This window comes from Urocitellus parryii, chromosome 11 (assembly GCF_045843805.1).
Source record: "Urocitellus parryii isolate mUroPar1 chromosome 11, mUroPar1.hap1, whole genome shotgun sequence".
NCBI lineage: Eukaryota > Metazoa > Chordata > Mammalia > Rodentia > Sciuridae > Urocitellus > Urocitellus parryii.
Genome location: NC_135541.1, coordinates 51,745,509 through 51,765,165, shown reverse-complemented (window position 1 = coordinate 51,765,165; position 19,657 = coordinate 51,745,509). Strand labels below are relative to the sequence as shown.

Below are 19,657 nucleotides of genomic sequence, written 5' to 3'. Positions count from 1 at the left end.
TAATTGGATATATTCATTTTTCTTCCTCTAATACAGAAAAATGCATGACTGTGCTGATTTTCTGAAAAGATAACATGATTATCCAATCAATTAAGTTATAGTTTAAAAGAGTCTATTTAGTTTATCTGATTAAGAGTTCTCTTGCTGATAATGTAAAATGAGTGTAACTTGATTTGAGACTTTGGATGTTTTTGTAATTGTTCTTTGGGTTGTTCTGCATATTAAAATTTGTAAAACCTCAACAAGGTCTTTTATAGTGTTCCAGAGGAGTAATTAATAATACTACCATAAAAATCATGCTGAAGCAAGTTTGGTAGGTATAGAGACACAGATTTATTAGGTGGGGAAATTAGTGGGTCTCTTAATATGTCACTAATTTATCGATAATAAAAGTATCAGAAGTCTTTGAGAGGGGTTGTGATTGTGGCTCAGTGGTAGAGCACTAGCCTAGCACATTCGAGGCACTGAGTTGGATCCTCAACACCACATAAAAATTAAAAAAAACAAAAAAGAAATCCCAAAGAACTTCCTCTTTGAGATTCCTCTAGCAATGTTTTAATTGTTTCATGTACCTAACAATAACTGATCTCTAATCACAAAAGTCACATAAGATAATGTGCACTTACCAATCGCTGCTACTCTTAACTCTCCTAGTCTGAAGGGTTTGTTGAGAGTGGATCTGAAAGTCTGCCAGGCAACTGGTATTACAGGAAATATCCTTTAAAAGGTTCTTTTCAATAAGAGGATGAAATGGAGTACTTACTAGTAGCACAGTCAGTTCTAGGTTATTTCTAGAGACCAAAACTCCAAAGAAAGTAGTAGAGAAGAACATTCAGAGTCTCATTAGGGATGAAAAAGTTCCTTTGTATTTGGGTACATTTGACACATTTGACACATTCTCAGTGTTCCACTTTTCTTCTATGTCCCCGTACAAAAGCAGGTTTTGGTCAAGAGGAAAAACTGCAAATATTTGTATAAGAATATTTCTTCAGTGGCTCAATGATTGGGCTGAATATTCTTAATTTAAAAAAATCTGCAATTGTATGATTTCATCAACTTTCCCTTTCACTGACTCATTTCTTGTTTTGCAGAGCTCACTGACAACAAAAACATCTGATCACTGTATCTTGTTGAAGCCACCTTTCCTCAACAGTCCTACAATGGAATGTTATAATCATGGGTATCAGTGCAGTCTTTATAGTGCTCAGGACCAAATCCTAGGTGACACCTTGCAAGTAGAATGAGGGGAAGAGTATGGGGTAAGCAAGGATAATCTCAACCTACCAACTCAAAGATCTCTTTTCCTAAAGCTTAGAAAAATGCTTAAGAGTTTAAAATGACTCTAAGTAAGGAATTCCAATTTGGTTTAAGGTTTAAGGAATTCGGATCTGTTTTGCTGTACTGCGTAGTAACCAAGAAATAAAATTTATTATGATCAGTGAAATATTTGCTGGAGAAAAATGAGATTTGAGAAAGAAAACGAGAAAGCCAGGATTGAGGCTGGCATTATTCATAGTGACAGAGAAGATCCTTTTCATTTGTTTGTGGACTGATGGAGAAGAATAAAGATTTACTCCTGGGAAGTTCTTCACTGTTAACAATGTATTTTTGGGGGGAGGGGAAAAATACTAAACATAAGCAAACACCTACCCTATCTGACATATTTGCTTCTATAAAAGGAATGCTTAGTTATAGCATTGACAGTCAGATTTTAGAATCATTTTTCAATTTCAATTTTGCTCTATCTATGAACAGATATTTTTTATTTTGATGTTGATGGAGATAAGAAACATTTCCATTTCTGGGGCTGGGGATGTGGCTCAAGTGGTAGCTCACTCGCCTAGCATGCGTGAGGCACTGGGTTCGATTCTAGCACCACATTAAAAAAAATGAAATAAAGATATTGTGTCCACCTAAAAAAATAATAAAATACTTTAAAAAAGAAACGTTTCCATTTCTTTTGTCTTTTATATACAAGGTTGACCTGGTTGATTTTCATATTGGCCTCTTCCACATCTTTACTTGCTTTCTGAGAGCCTTAAGATCTACTTTATATTACTCCTACTGTCTCCAATAATTGAGTTCTCATCTGTTTCTTATCTATACCAGATTTTCCTCTATTTCTCTATGAATAAGCTAAGCTCCTCCTCACTCCTTAGCATAAGTGATCTCCAGAGCTCTGTGCTGAGTCTCAGTTAAATTGTAAAAACCAAGAATTATTGTTACTTTTATTCCAGTTCCACATATACAATTAACTGATAACAGTATTTATTTTTGGTGGAAACAAGTTTTAAGAAAGTTATTCTTTAATAACACTAATTTAATGATTACATATTATGAAATAATAAAATGTTGCTATTTAAATTCCTAAATGTATAGGTTAATGTGATTTTTCTTATATTGTACTTTTAAATATCTACTTATTTAAAAATGATGTCAGTTCTTTTCTGATCCTCTGAAAAGTTCTACAGCAGACTGACTTCTATTACATAAAAAAATCAATGAAAAATCAATCTCAGTAGAAATTTGATCCAGTTGCTTTATTTATTTTTATTTTTTGTGGTACTGAGGCTTCAACCCAGGGTGTCCTACCACTGAACTATACCCTCAGCTCCTTTTTATTTTTATTTTGAGACAGGGTTTCACTAAGTTGCCCAGGCTGGCCTCAAACTTGTGATCCTCCTGCCTCACCCTCCCAAGTTGCTGAAATTACAGGTGTGTGCCACTGTGCCTAGCTGATCCAATTGTTTTAAAACACAAATGATAGTTTGGCCAGATGTACAATAGCAAAGCAGTTTATGATTTTCAAAAGATATTTTAGATCTTACTCTTCTACATTTATATAGAAACATTTAAATATATTATATATAAAACTCTGACAAATGCCAAAATTAAAATAGAGAATGAATATTATTAATGAAATTTAATGAAAAATCTTTTCAAAATACTTTATATAGCTTCAAAAAAGGAACAACAATAATAGCTTGGGGGTTGGGTGGTGGAAGGGAAGTATATTAAAAACATGAAAACACACACACATACACACACACACACACACACACACACACACACCCCATATCATTTCTTCTAGTTGCTCCTGATAAATTCTTTAAATTCCTGGGCATGTCTCAAAGATGACAACCCTAGTCATTCCAAAGCCATTAATGGGCTGAACTGACATTGTGGTTAAGAAAATCACAGCAACTTCATCATGAGGGTTAATTTTGTGAGTTCAGACTAAATTAGCAAAATTTTTATACCTTTCTCTTCATCTGTGTGCATTCTGATACCCTTGGTATTCATTTGTACTTCTCCAACTGTCAAGCTGTTATGCACTTAACCTAGAACACTTGGGAAAGGACAATCAAGGAGAGAAGACTCACCAACACTAAAAGAGACCTTTGAGTGTCTTGTCTTACATATTGAAGAATTTTTAGATTCCACATCACTAGGCTTCAAAGTGTCATGGCTACCTGTTTCAGAAGGGAAGTATTTGAAGTTTCATTTGTTTAAATATGTCATTTTAACCTTTTTACTGCTGAGTTTTCCTGCCTCAACATTTTATTATATCCTTACGGGTAGTATCCTTCAACTTTAAATCTTTGCAGGGGTATTCAACCTGTGTAAGACTCCTAATACTTTAAAGAATGTGTCATTTAAAATTAGGGCAAAAAGTTTCGTCATGCCTATGGAGAATTCAATCAAATTCGAGTATAATATTTGATTTTAAAATAACATATATTTTGTATTGATCTTTTCCTCTGTGGCCATCATATTATTTTCTGTTAATATATGAGAGTAATATGTAGTCATAGAGTTTTTGTGACTTAATTTATAAAATATATAAAACAGTAATGCTTATCTCATAGGGTTGTTGAGAGGATTAGATTAGGAAATAAATTAAAGTGTTTAGCACAATGCTTGATACAAAGATTTAATATACAGTACCTAATATAACCATAGCGACTGCAGCATAATCCAACACACTGGAGGAAGGACAGAAGTGACAGTTAGGATTCTAAAATTCAAGTGCTTCTCCTGAAACTGCGGTTACTTGCAGCCATTGCAAAAGTTTTTCATAGCTTTTCTTAAAGTGCTCCTGTAGTAGTACTTCCTGGAATTTGGTGGGTTGAGGGGAGTGTTACATAAGGCTGACATATTCTTCTTTTTAAGTTGATGGACATCAGAAGTTGAGATTTTTGGCAACTGACATACAAGAGGGAATTTACAAATGGTCACTTGCTATTATACCATTAAAAACACAAGACATGACTTAAATAAAACCTTTTGTACATTGCTCAGCTACTCTCAGGTACACAAGACAGTGAGAGTAAATACAGGAGTGAAATTCTTGCTGAGAGATGAGCGTTTTTGCCTAGTTATTTTATGTGTCTGAATCTTGGGATCTACATTGTGGAGGGTGCCCTCATTTTTTCCTTTCGAGTGTTTGGAGTACTGCTAGGAATGGCCATGAGTGTTATCAACATTAGTTACTAAGGAGTTATGATAGCCACAACAGAGAGCTATAGTTCAATCAAGGTCTTTTTATAAAACTGATTTTCTATCAAATTTCTGATGACTTACACACAAAGATGAGATTTTTGTTTTAAGTCTTCTGCAGAGGCTTTGAGAAATAGACTGGAATGCCTAAGAATTTTCATCACTCATTCTCCTTTGATTCCCTATTTACATATAGTTCAATTTCTAGCTTTTTATTCTCAAGTGAATAGTCTGGTCCAATGACTACTCACTTCTTGACAATTGCAAAAGTAATATTTAACTTTTAAAAACATTTACTATATATATTAATTATATTACAGTAAAATATAAACCAAATGAATACTAATGCAACATTACACTTATTTGAGAAAATTTGACAACCTAGGCCAATGTTACCATCTTCATTTCTTTAGGTTAAGACTCATGACTATTAACATATTTAACTAATACATAACACAAAAGTAAAATTGAATATTTAAAGAATTTTAAATAAGGTAAGGTAATTGGTAGACCTATCTATTGAAGAATTCTAAGACCTCCTATTTTTGGCAGAATTGTAATAATATGGGATAATCAGAAGCATTTATCATGAAAGCAGGAAGATACAAATAACTTTGTGCCTTAAAGATGTGATAAAAATATTAAAGACATATTACATTATTTAACATTTGACAAGAAGTATAAAGTATAGTACAGTTTCCAGATAAACAATTATTTCATCCATTAATAAGGTTGATGAGCTCACAGATGTTTAATCAATCACAGGATTACAAAGGGTTTTTAAAGCAAATACTGAGGCAAACAAATGATTATGATGATTTGCAATGATGATATGATTAAACATTAGTATGGACTTTGAAAGCAGACTTCATATAAAATGGATGGATGGATGGATAATGCAAATACCTGTTAGTTCCATTCAGAGTGACAAATGAACAATACTTTTCCTTATACAGCAAAATGATAGCTATCCTCTGCAAAGATGTAAGTGAATATGACTCCTTCCTTTGTTCAGGCAACAGAATGTTGACTCTGATGAATACCCCCTCAATATCTGACCATGTACCTTTTCCCTTCTTGCCTCATAAAAAAGCTGATTTCCTTCCTTTCCTGTCTGATTTTTCCAACTTCCCCTCAAGACTAGCCTCTTATTGTCAGTCTTTAAATACATTCATATGTCTGCCATCATAAATATTCATTCTGAGTTCCTTTTTAGTCCTTCTAAATCCCACTGCAACACACTCCTTCCTTTCAAATGGAAACTCCTTTCTTGAGTTTTCTACATTTCTAAATTCAAGGAGCCTTTAGGCATATTTGTCTTGCTTGGTGTTTCTTGGCACTATTGACTACCCTCTCCTTAAAACATGTTTCCCCCATTAGGCTTCCAAGGCTCCACTTTTCCTTATTCTTCCTTGTGTACTTTTTTAGTGGTCATTGGAGCTGAGAACCCCATCTATTCTACTCCAACTGATTAATCAAAGCCAAACACAGAATTCCATTCCTCTTGCTTGTATGGGAAGGCCTTGAGTATTTTGGATCAGTGAGAAGTGTGAAGAGGAGAGATTTGAAGAAGAATGGTTTTGTTTATAAGAGACAGTAACTGAAAGCTTGTTTCTCTCTGGAAGGATTTGAAAGAAGCAGCTTCTATGACCAACTGTCATTGGAAATCACCTTACCATGAAGAGAAGAACCAGTTTTAGAATAAAGTAAAGAGTGTAAATGGCCGAGTGGAAACCGGGGAAAACACCCTAAGTCTTTAATAATACAGAATGAAAGATTTAATTTGAGGCTTATCTTGGATCTTCACTACTTTGTATGTAACTAATATTTCCTTCAAGTTCAAGGCCATTTTCCTTGAATTTCTATAACTTGTAGTAGAAATCATTATACTGAAAAAATTGTTGATTCTTCCTTCTCTCTATTATTCATCTCTTAAGTACTTGTGTCCTGTGAAGTTATACATCATCCTTCTGTCTCACTCATGGCTGAATTATGACATATTTTGGTGATTCTTAAATGTGAATCTTCAGCTAAGATTGTTGAACTTTAGATAAATATAGTCACATATCCACTTTGCATTCCCAGTTGAATGCCCTAAAGATAGTTCAGATCAACATATTTCAATCTAAGTTTCCCTCCCTTGCTCATACTTCCACCTATACTCTTTCTGTATCTCCCACCTTGGTGAATGGAACATCATCACTAACTTGACCAAATTAGAAACCTGAATATCAGCTTCAGAGATTTTATCTATCTCTGTTCCCTGTGTCCAGTCAGTCACCAGATGCTTTTGGCACCACCCTTTAAGACTGTACTGGATCGATTCATTTTCTCCATTAACCCATTGTTTCCGTCTATTCTCCTCTGGATTTCTAGAGAAACTTCTTAGTTGATTCTATTCCTTCCTGTTTTCTTCCTCTCCACGTCAGTCTCTGAAAAGCTATCAAAATGTTCTTTAAGTGAAAATTTGATCATGTTCTTTTCCTGTTAAGAACACTTTGATATTCCCCTTGCCATTATCTATAGGAGAAAGCCCAGTATAATCTGGCTTTTGCTTTTTCCAGACTTATTTGACATCAGTCTTCTGTTCTCACTTTCCTTTTGTGCCCTCCCTAAGCAGGAGCCCTTTCCTGTATCCTATCTTCACAGCACTTATCACATCCTACTGTATTTACCTGCAGTGCTGCTTATTATCCAGAAGGCAAATGAATAACATGCATAGTGCCTGCTAATCAATGGCATTACCAACTACTTTGGATAAAGTAGATTGATACTTAATATATCTTTAAAAGTTATTGAAATAGTCCTCAAGAAAAAAAAATCGCCTATGTTACAAATAAATATATACAATTATGTAATGCGTATGTAAGTTATGAAATACATTTATAAAATGAACACTCCTAAGCTTAAAAATTAGAATGTAAGAACCACTATTGGACTGAAGAAGCAGAAGAGTACCAACAACAGTATCAGCATCTTCCCTGAACTTATCCCATACCTTCCTTTAGAGTTAAGCATAATTCTAAATATTATATTTACCACATCCTTATAAAAATAATTTGATGACTCATGCACTTGTGACTAAACAGTGCTTTTTAGTTTTATTTGTTTCTGAGACTTATAAATATGATATTCTTGGTATCTGACATCTTCCAAAACATTTTTTTCCATTAGAATTAGCTTGTAAAGTCTATATACATTATTGTAATAATAGTTTACTAATTTTTATTGCTGTGAAATATTTCTTTGTGTGAATAACACAATTTATTTGCATAGTTTACTGCTGATACACATTTGAGTTTGCCCTTGAATGACATGTATGAGAGTTTTTTCTAGTTCAATACATTTTGAGAATTGCTTAAATGCAGGGTATGTGCATGTTCAGCTTCACAACGTAATTTGTTACCAAAGTGATTGTACTTTATATTTCCACAAGAAATGTAAGAGTTTTCTTTACTCATATGTTTGCAAACAACAAGTGTTTTTCAGATTTCTTAGTTATTGCAAGCCTAGTTAATATGAAATGGCATCTCTTGTGTATTTCCTGGATTGATAAGAGGGATCAGTTTTGTTTCAATGTTTATTGGTTTTCCTTGTATTTTACCAACTAAAATGTGTTATATGTCTTTTTATTGCTCAATCAGAGTTTTAAAAAATACATTATGGAATGCAAATCCCTTGTCTCTCACATACATTGAAAATACCTCCCACTGGGTTATGGCTTTCTCCCCACTCCTGTTATGATGACCTATTATGTGGTATTATAAGTACCTACTTAACACTTGATGTACTTCATTAGATTAAGTTTCTTGAGGTAAGAAACTATATCCTATTCATTTTTGTTTCTCTAGCATCCAGCAAGTGCTCAGCATATATTAGTGGTCCTATTCTTGCTCAACAAATGTTTGTTGAGTGAATTGTTATGACTTTAGAAATGAATCGATTTTTTTTCTGATCAAATTTCATTCTATGCAAATTGGCTACAACACTCTGCTGAAGCTAAGAGACAGAAGTCTACGTTACACATCTTTCTGTACTTGCACTAAAAGAGTCAGCCTACTCTTAGGAGTGGTAGTATCTGCCGAGTAGTGACAGGATTTTTATAAACATTCATTACCAACTCTGAACACTTGGCAGTGTTCATTATTTTATTTCAATGCACTTATGGTTAACCAGACTCCCTGTAGTAGAATAATATTTAGCCTAAAGTTATCACAAAGTTAGAAATGATGTTAAGACACAAGATATGGATTACAGATTACAATGGATGTGCAAGGTTCATGATTTGTGTCATCAATTTGAAATTGGTTACCTTTTTAGTAATGGTGTCCGGAGGTACATCCCGCCTCCCAAGTGGATAAGGATTCCATTGGCCACTAGGAGATACATCCTCTTGTCCATTGTCTAAAATGTTGCTTTGCTGGGACGGGGTCTATTGCGAAAATGGTATGGCATTCTTTAGTGATGTAATAGAAGTTTACCATAGTTTTCTGAAAAGAGTCCCTAATAATTATGGTAAAATTAATTTTGTTTGATTGTAGAAAAACATATATCCTAACTGGAAATATTATTATATACTATTTACTGAGTAAGAATTCTAAACCAACAGCTTTTTGGAAATACAAGTAAAATAACAATCTTAGAGCTATTTACTGAATTTTAAAGAAAAGTTTAGATTATTTACAGTACCTAAATAAAAAATAATCAGAATAAAATTAATCCATTGTTAAAAACCACAACCTTTAAAGCTTGCTGAATTTGTCTCTTTAATATGATCTTACCATTTAGAATATAAATAGAAACCATATAATCCATAGTATGGAACTTTCAATATTCCAAACCATAACCTAAAATAAATTTTATAAGGCTGTAATAATTTTTGGGAGAATATGCCTTTTACTAATACAAAATAGTATTAACACTGGCATAGCACAAGATTTATGGTACTAGGCCATTATTAGCAGGTAGATTGAGGGAAAGGCTAAAACAACATCAAAAATATTATGTTATTAGAATCGCAGTATAAATAAATCCTGATTGTTTATGATACCAAATTTATTTATTTAGATTAATCATGTTATAATTTAAGCTTCATAACATTTTTACTTTTTAAACTGATTTCTGGCTTATTACTTTTAACAAATAATAATATACCTATCTTTATTGTACTAATACTAGAAATTTTGAGAGAACTCAATATTCTAGTCTGAGTAATAGCAAGTCATCACATACCACGAGAAAGATAGCGTCTATTGGAAAGATACATGGTGACATATACAAAGTTTGTATGTGTGTGTGTATAATATTTTTTGGGGGAGGGACAAGGTATTTTCCTCCCCTAACCTTTAGGATACAAAAGAACTGTTTGGTTGCCTAGGGAATACTTATGAGACAGACATGGCATGCCATTCTTTGTACATGTGCTGAAGGATCCCTACTAATAAAGCCTGGTTGAAGAATGTATGTATGGACCAGGGCTATGGTGCACACCTATAATCCCAGTCACTTGGAAAGCTGAGGCAGGAGGGTTGCAAGTTCAAGGACAACCTCAGCAACTTTGTGATGAACCTGAGCAACTTAGTAAAGACCCTGTCTCAAAATAAAAAATAAAAAGGGCTGGAGATATAACTCAGTGGTAAAGTGTCCCTGCGTTGAATTCCTAGTCCAAAAAAAAAACAAAAACAAAAACAAATTGTATGTACAGTGTATTTTGTGTGAGGACTTGTCCTCCAACACCCTGAAGGGAGACTGGGTCATTTTCTTTATAATATGCCACCATGGACTGCTTGCCAGGCTTCATCTTTTTATACAGAATGGTCTTCATTTGTCCTCCTTTAGAACACAATTATGTAACTAACCTATCTATATTCTGACCACATGCACTTTTTAGAAAGCATTGCTTGGAAATATTTTAAATGGGATTTTATTGTGAGACGCAATTGAATATAATGAAAAGTAAAGAGACAACTCAATTTTCTTCTTTTGCTTTGGCCATGTAAACTCTTTTTTTCACAAGCTAATTAGAAAGTGTGAAGAAAGAAAAATGTTTCTGAATTTAAGGTCTTGAGTTGTTAGTTAGGGATAAATTTATTTGTGTTTGAAAAATCAAATGTACATAACACATTCAAAGAATACATTACCTGAAAATAACCAGACAGTTATCCAGTGCTTGCCTGTCTTTTTCAAGCATGAGTTTTCTAATATTTATCTTCTCTAGGTAAATTTGTTTACGTATGCCCAAACACATATTTTCTGAATATTAAATATGGAAAATCAAAATACTAAATTATGCAAACATAGTTATGCAGGTTAAGCAGTACTGACTAGTATTTTATTTATTATTCTTTAGGTTCCATGTCTTTTCTGGGTTGCGTTCTTTGCTAGTGACAGGGCATAATAAGCATGTTCCTCTGGACCAGATCTTTGCAGTACAGGTTTTTGAGAAAAGGCCAGAATTCAATACAGGTTTCCTTTTTTGCTCTCTGTATCATTTCCATCTTCATCTGTTTCCTCTACTACATTTGATTCACTGGCCCAGGCATGACACTTAGTCACCGTCAGAGAGCAATTGAGAATCACAACATTCTTTCTGGCATTGAATAAAATGACTAAATCCATTTTATCAAAATCCTAACATCATCATGGTCTAGGCTTCTCACTAGAGGAAAAATTAGTCTCTCTTTTTAAAAAGGACAATTAACAATCACACCAATTCTCCTATATTACAGGGGACAGAAGGAACATAAACATGCAGACACATAAAATGATCCTTTGACTAGATAGTAAAATTAAAAGAATCTCCTGAAAGCAATTTCCATGATTAATTTCAAGAATTATCTGCCATTTTTGTTTTCTTAAATGAGATATCCTAGTTGTGATTTAAGTATACAGAAATACAAAGATCATAAAAACAATTTATTGATGTTGGGTGGTGGCGGTAGGGACTGAAAAGTGAATTATATAGCACATTCACATTCTTTTCTAAAGGAATACCTATTGTATATAAATTTAGTTACTGAACTGTTAAAATTATATAAAAATGAAAAGGAACAACTGAAATGTAGAAAAAAAACAGATGCTATCACTGTTGAAATTTATTATTCCAAAGAAAATAATCAGACTGAGGTTTAGCTATTCATTTCTTATATGACATTCTTGATATTTTCTTTAAATACTTTAAAGAGTGAAGATGACTCTTATTTCTCTCATCATATATAACCAACTAGAGATAAAAGACATGGAAACTCATCACAATGCAAAATTTCCTAAGTTTCTAAGTTCTGTATGTTTTTAATATTTCAAAATAGAGAAGGGGCTGCGGTTGTGGCTCAGTGCTTGCCTAGCATGTGTGAGGCACTGGGTTCGATCCTCAGCACCACTTTATAAAAAAATGAGTAAAATAAAGGGATATTATGTCCATCTCCAACTAAAAGAAATTAAAAAAATAGCCATAAATAATAGGCTAGTATGATTTAGTGAAAAAGAAAAAATTTTGTTTGTAGTAAGAAGTACAATAATGTTCTATGGAAGTCTTGCTGGACAGATATTAGCCCCAAGTTTAGTGCGGACATTTCTAGATTTAACTTTTATGACTTTGATTATTATAAATGACCACAAGTATCTGTTGAAAGAAGTGATTTCTAATTTTGCTGAAAAACAAATATGCATGAATATATGTTTATATGTACATATCTAAGTATATTTAAAGCACGTATATGTCAGACAAATGCATGTCTATCTGTGGGTATAGGTGTGTAAGGATATATATGAATAGCATTTACATCTGTGATTAGGTCAGCTTAGCTGATCCAGCACCTTTGCTCTTATCTGCTAGTAGATGGGTGCACAATATTCATGTGAAATTATACTTATTGGCATTTTGCTAAAAATTTTATGAGAGTTATGTTAGAATTTGGCACTTTGCAAAGGACATATCCAGAGGATATGTCCCAAGGATCTATTTTGTTTAGGAATTGGCACTGGCACACAGTTCACAAAGGCATTATCACAGATTAAAAAAAAAATGTGTTAAAAACAATTTGCTCCAAAGTACTTCAAATGAAATTATATATGTATGTGTGTGTGTGTATACACACACATATATTTTTTCTTCAGCATGCCTTTGGACAAAATAGGTCTTACAAAGGCAAATATATGCTGAACTAGTTTCTAAATGATTATGATTTTATAGGGTTTAATCTGAAGGTGGTAATGCAATGCCCAAGTGATTTTTAAACCAGCACTTCATTATAATGGCAATGAAGCATCTGTATAAGTACTAACATTATTTTGTTAATTTTAGCTGCTGTCTATGCGGATTTATATGGATTTACAGGCTGAAGGCTTTTTTCATAATTAGAAAGGTAAGAGAATCTTTCTTGAGGGATAGGTAGGCAATAATAAATGCAACACAATCAATCGAGAATATAGGGCTGACTTGCCCCAGGTGCAGCATAAATCTTGCTTTGCTTTCAGCAGTGGGAAAAAAATGGCATTAGGTAAGTAACCCTTGGCATTAGGGTGAATAAATGCATACCAAATGTTGGTACTATCTGATCCTAAGTCATTTGCATAGATCCAGTAAGAAAGGACATTAGAATTTAAAAATAGTTTAGGTGCAAACATTGCTCTATAGATTTCTCTAACGCAAAAGCTGGCAAGAGAAGTAACAATTAATTTATCAATTAATAAAACAGATGGGGCCATTTTCTCCCAGGCAAAATTCAATAAAAGAAATATTTAATACATACATTTCCATGACTTCAGCCTTCCCTTCCCTGAAATTATAATTCATTTATATTATTAGTGCCTCATTCTATAAGTCAAGAAGTAGTAGATTCTATGGTCTGTTCTGATAATAGGAATTAAAAATAAGATAAAATTATCTATTTCTTTGATGGAGAAGAGATCATACTGTTTACATTGGCGGCCAGATACCTAGCAAACAGGGAATTAGGAAAGGCCAATGATTTCTTCCCCAGCTGATTGTCTCTGGGGCTACAGTAGCCTACATGATTAACGTGTGATTTTCTTGAGTCCATAATCTTTAGCCTTTCGATGCTACCAAGAATATTTCTTGGTGACACTGAATGCTCAGGAAATGCAAGTGTGTCTGAAAAGCATTGGTAACTACTAGCATTCATTAGGTGCAGTCAACTAAGACAGCATATACTTGTGGCACATGGGTAATGACTAGGGTCACTAGTTAAAATATTCTACTTGTATATTCTTTTTACATTCTATAATATTTACTTCTCTAGATTTTATTGAAGATGATGTGAGATAATAATGCATACAAAGGAGGTTTATCAACTATTATGACTCATGTTCTATGAAAATGTCAGGTTTTCCAAACATTTGAGAAAGAATCATCGTATTGTAGAAAGAGCTTGAATCTGGGTACCAGTCAGGACCAGATTTAAATTCTGTCTATTATGATGCTAGGTACAAAGACTTCAACAGTGGAACAATAAAAATGCAGCTGAGATATTTTGTGATAAGATCCTCAGTTTCCTCATGTATGGAGATATTTGTGTCCTGTGAGGGTTTTTATTGAGTCATGAGAAAAAAATAACATATTTAAAATACCTCATGCCACTTGATAAGTAGTAGATGCCCAGTAATTCCTAGTCTTTAGTTTTCTCCCAATGGAAATATTTATTTATTCTAGCATGAATCTAGATAATAAAAATGGTAGATTGAACTGACATTTTTTTTTACAATGTTGTCTTTGTCTCTGATGACATAAAATTTCAAGACAGTAACTGAGCTCAATTACAATAGAACACATCCAAAGAAGCACATGGAAACATTAATCACATCATAGAAAGTTGCCTTAAGTGCTTTTTGGAAAGGCAGTAAGTAAATGATAAATGAAGAAAGAAATGAATGAATGAATGAATGAATGAATAAATAAAAATACTGATTATTTTATAATTTAAAGTAGCTGATTTATTTGTCAAATGTTCATAAGTACTATTAAATATTCTTGAGAATGGTCATATATATCAACAACTGAAAATATTAAAGGAAATTAATTCAGTAAATGGATTTTGCTGTATTTGTTGACATTCTAAAAATATTTTAAATGATTCCATGAAAATGTTACAGAAGATGTAATTTACTGCTTATAGTATAGGAGGCCTATACCATAAAAATATACAACACTTGAGGCCTATGAAAAATGTACAATACTTGACCTGGCAAGTAATAAGTATGAAAATTTTAGAAAGAGTCAAAATACATAGCAAAATCTGGGAGTGTCTTTCCTTTCCATCTCATAAATATTTACTATGTAAGTGCTTCATCAAGTGTCAGAATTATTTGATCTTCATTCGGAAATAGTTCTATCCTTAATTAGTTTAGCACAATTTAAGGACAGTTTCTGTGCAGTAGAAGAAATTTAGACAGGTGCTCTTTCCTACTGGTTGCAAGAGACAGCCCTGTGTGTTCCCTTAGCAGGGCACCACCCATATTAGTGTACATTGCACCTCCATTTCCTATACTAACTTTTAATAGGGGCAAATGTGAACTTAGATTAGTTAGGAAACTTCATTCATTCATTTAGAGTAATTTGCTACAATATCTAACTGAAGTCAGCCAGGGTTATCATTCAGAAATTTTATGAATAATAGAGACTGGCCCAGAATTTCCCAACCAAGGAATGAACAGTTTTGTCAATTTTATTTACTGGACATATTTATAAATAGATATTGCACTACACATTAGTGCAATTCTTATGGCTAATGAGCATATAGGGGCTGAAAAGCAATTTTAAATGCCCAAGACACTAATTTTTATTATATTAAGTAGCAAGACAAAATTTTGTTATAATAAGTTTTTATGCATTTATAAATCAAAGGAAAATTATTCTTGTCAGCCTCCTCTCCTGCCAAGAAGGATTCAGGGAAATGGTGCATCCATCATGGGACCAGTTAGCAATGGCCAGCACAGCCAGGGATGGATAATCTGAGAGAATGTATTTTTAAGAAACGTTGACACTAAAGGTTTGCCAAAACAAACCAAACAAATTTCAAATGAAAGCTCTGCAAAGAAGAAATAACTGGGCAGAGGTGAACAGACAGATACTTAGATGGGAATTCATGGGAGGAAACAGAGTCTTGGAGCAATTCGAGATACTCATAAACACCCAGGCCTCATAAGGTTCCTACATTGGTGATGGGGTGAGAAGATGCCTAAGTGCTTAAAGCTTATAGGCCTTACACTGATAATTTTTGAATCATAAAATCTTTTTGGAGTAATGAAGTACTTTTCCTTCTTTCCTTTTTCATCCCCTACCATCTCTTCCTCTTCTTTCTCATTAACTTTTTTTTTTTGTGTGTTCAGGAAATAAGGTATTAAATAGTAATTTATTCTAAAGTGTTTCAATATTTGAATTGTTCTGAATTGCAATTGAATGTGGTTTACATAGAGAATTCCTGTAGGTTATCTCTATACCCAAGTGAGGATGATTTTAAGAAGTCCCTAAATGCCATTCTGTATTATTTCTGTTATAGAATATTTTAGAGCTATAGTGATAATGAACCCATTCTCTAGGGTACCCCAAGCCATATCATAAAATTAATACAGCAACACAGATGTAACTAGTTCATATCTGGAAATTAAATAGGGTTCCAAATTAGGCAAAATTAGGGAGCTTCCATTTAACATAATTTCAGATGGTTCAGATAATAGCTTTTTTCATAGTGAGATCTCTTTAATAAGCTCAATGGATTTTGAAATTTCATTATTTTAGTTTAAAGATTTGCTTTCTATTTAATCCCCAGTCCCTGTAGGAAAGTTGGCCATGTAAGTTGTGATATCTATTCCTTAGTGCAGAAAAGTTTGAAGGCCTTTTTAAAATTGGTTTGGTTAGGAAAGATGATGGGTGCTGTGGATATCTGAGAGGACACGAAGAACAGGGTTCATTAAAGTGGGAACTCAACTAAAGATGGCCATGTTGATGGTGTGCTGGAGCCAACTTGTGCTGGTTTGTGAGAGCCAGCCATATACCCCATTTTGGGGTTCAGTGACATTAAGGTGGTACTTTGAAACTGGTCATACTAGGAGTATTTATATTGTGGACATTAGCAAACACCACAAATCAGAACATTGCTCCCTCAAGAGAAAGTTATCAGCACACCACTGGATGTGCTACAGGAGACTGAGGACTGGAAAAATGATATTCAAAAGTTCTCAGTGTAGTTAGGGTGTTTTTCTCCAAAAGATGTTGAGTGAAGAAAAAGCTATGGATGTAAGTGTCCTTTTGATTTTGTTACTCCATTCACAGTGGGAACCAAACCATCAAGAGTTAGGGAATTTTATTAAAGACTAATTTGACATTAAAACATGAATTTGAGAACATATGACCCTCATTTTTTCTGAGAAGAAAATTTGTTCCAAATTTTCATTAATTTTATTAGGAAAGAAATATGTTTGGAATCTGCTATCACTCCGTTATCCCTATTTTGTACTTATTTTTTTCCCCACAAAAACTTACTAGGTTAATTACTATATTAATATATAGCTATAATGATGTATTTTATGAAAATGACTCAGTTGCATTGAAATGTAAGAGACCAAACATTAATCAATTTAAATAGGTAAAATGGACATTCTCAATTTTGCAGAAATGTTTCTTTGGCAATGAAAATGTTTTCTCTTAATAGCACATTCCCTTTCAAATGTGCTTGCCTTTCCATTTAAAAAGGGGTGAACTTGCTACTTTTCCATTAACCTAGGAAGGGCACTGATTGCTAACTTAGCCCCAAACTTGCTTTTCTTCTTTTACTTCTGTGTTGTATCTCCCAAAATATGGGCTGAAAAAGTGTTTAGAAGCACCAAGCACTTAATTTCCATTCTAATTTAGGGGTATACAACTTTTCCAAAGAAATCACCTGAAATCCAATAATAATTTCCAGTTCTGTTCTCAGAATGCATCACCAAGAGAAGGTAAGGATATATTTAAAAAATTAAAAATAAGCATATAAATACAAAAAAAAGAAAAACAAAGAAGAATAGAAAAAAATGAGGAATAAGGAAAAAATGAGCCTTAAAGCAACACAAAAAGCCATGTACCTGCTCAATCCAAAAAGCAAAGCTCAATCCCAAAAGCAGGAACCCAATAATCAGTCTAGCTACAAATATACATTTAGCAGTTGAGAATTTAGGCTCTACATTATTTACCCTTGTGCTTTTTGGACTCACAAGAGTCTAATGAACAGGGTTGTATGTACAGCCTAAATACATTAAGTGAACAAACAATATTAATTGGCTTTGGTATGCTGACACATGTAGGGCAGTCCATACTTACTTTCTGAAGAGGTAGTTCTTGATGATCAAATTTAGACTTAGTCTGCAAGTTTAAAGTCATGCTTCTGCCTGCATGCATTGCTGAAATACCTCCATAGGGCAGCATGCCAAGGTTAACTGTGTTGTGTTTGTAAGCAGCATTCTGAGTAGAGGAAATAATCATGTGACAGGATGTGAACACATGCTCAACAAACTGATTATTACATGAACATGTTTAAATTTATAACATTTAACTTTAAGCGGGCAAACAGTAACTTTCTTTTAAAAACATGCACTTGATCAGACAAAAAGCATACAGTCAACAGTGTTAGTTATGCACATAATGAGTACCATCCAAAACTACAGAAAGGACAAAAAGCAAAGAAGATACATTCTGCCTTGCACTTGCTGCTAACTCAAAGGCATAAAATCTGTCTCTTAGATACCATGATAGTAGTGACTTTGGATAAATATTGTCCATCCTGTGGTAGTGCATTAATTTTGAAAATTCAAACAGATAGTAACCGCATTTTATTGGCTACAAATCTCATGGTCTCTTTCACATTGTGAGATCATCACATATGAAAGACAAATATTATCTCCTAAATCTGCCTTAAACTAAAGCATTGCAATGTTAAAGCCAAGATCTTTCTTCATTATTGTTCAAGTCTATAGACAAAATATAGCAACTCAGAAAAAACATCTGGTCCAAAAAATCATTAATTCTGACTATTGACTTGATTGAATCCACTTATTAATTCATTTATACCAATCAAATAAGTTGGATGTAGAACCATATATTGTATTTTTCTAAATAATTACCTTTTAAACAAGATAATTGCATAATTATATTGAAGTAATTATAATGTGTGAACTATTAATGTTACTCGTCAAATGAATCTAAATACTTATTTACATCTTAGCTACTCTTCAACAGATGCATCTAAAATTATTTTAAATAATTAATAATTTTTTTCTATAGCACTTCCTCGAAAAATTAAAACATTTTAGATGCCTTGTTATCAAATCTATAGCCTAAAACAGAAATCTAATAATTGACAGCATTTGGTTTCTTTAATTCTCTTATTTTGGAAAAAAATTATCCATAGAAGTTAACTGAGTACAATTTTTCTAAAATGAAAATTATTGAGCATTACGAGCAGGTAGCTATTCTATTCTGAGAGCATTATTTGCAAAGTAATGATTATTAGCATCAACATTTCATTGAGCTATACTGAAAGATTCTTATACTCATGATGAGGTACTTGTCTACACATCATACTTGTTATGAATTCATGATTATTTCATACAGAGATTTTTCACAGTCACCACACTCAAAGTGAAAAAGACACTAAACATTTTGATCTGGCACTTGGATGATTCCTTAGGGTTTAGATCACTCAGTCTAGTGGTCTGTCAGCTCCTATAGAAGAGTAGGACATATGAGTTCATGCTTTAAATTTTCTGTCACAGTGGAAATCTGCAGTAGAAGTGCGAGCCTTGTGGTTAAAGTGAAGGGGAACGTAAGCATCTTTTATCCAGGGTAGCACTTGGAGCTGCCTCTCTAAGGTCAGCACTGAGATCTTTTGCCAATATTATTTGGACTATTAACTTTATTCCATACCCAGCCTCTAGGCAGTTGTCATGTATGTGGACTCACAAATATCTTATAGTTTCTAGTGTATCTATTTAGTTTCAGGGATTCAAATGTTTCAACTAAGTTTCACTGGGAAAGAAGCATATCATGTCTGGTGCAGTCAGACTCTGGGCAGAATATTAAGCAGCACAGCTGTGTCAAAACCAGTTTTCTGCAGTAAGTCCGTGCTTTGGTGCCTGAGTTCATCTTGTTGAGTAGCTAGGGAGTTTT

General features: G+C 33.4%; 1 protein-coding gene across 2 annotated transcripts in view; it reads right to left on the bottom strand.

The window, feature by feature from the left end:
* The window catches only part of Lrrc7 (leucine rich repeat containing 7), a 420,763-nt gene that overhangs the window by 54,307 nt on the left and 346,799 nt on the right, over positions 1-19,657 (bottom strand). The window contains exons 21-22 of one of the 2 annotated variants that reach the window (XM_077791099.1): positions 17,813-17,953; positions 8,813-8,932 (exon numbers count right to left, since the gene is read on the bottom strand). In XM_077791099.1, the coding sequence (XP_077647225.1) occupies positions 8,813-8,932; positions 17,813-17,953 (261 nt within the window). The remainder of the gene's footprint in view (positions 1-8,812; positions 8,933-17,812; positions 17,954-19,657) is intronic. The other variant, XM_077791100.1, reaches the window with a different exon arrangement.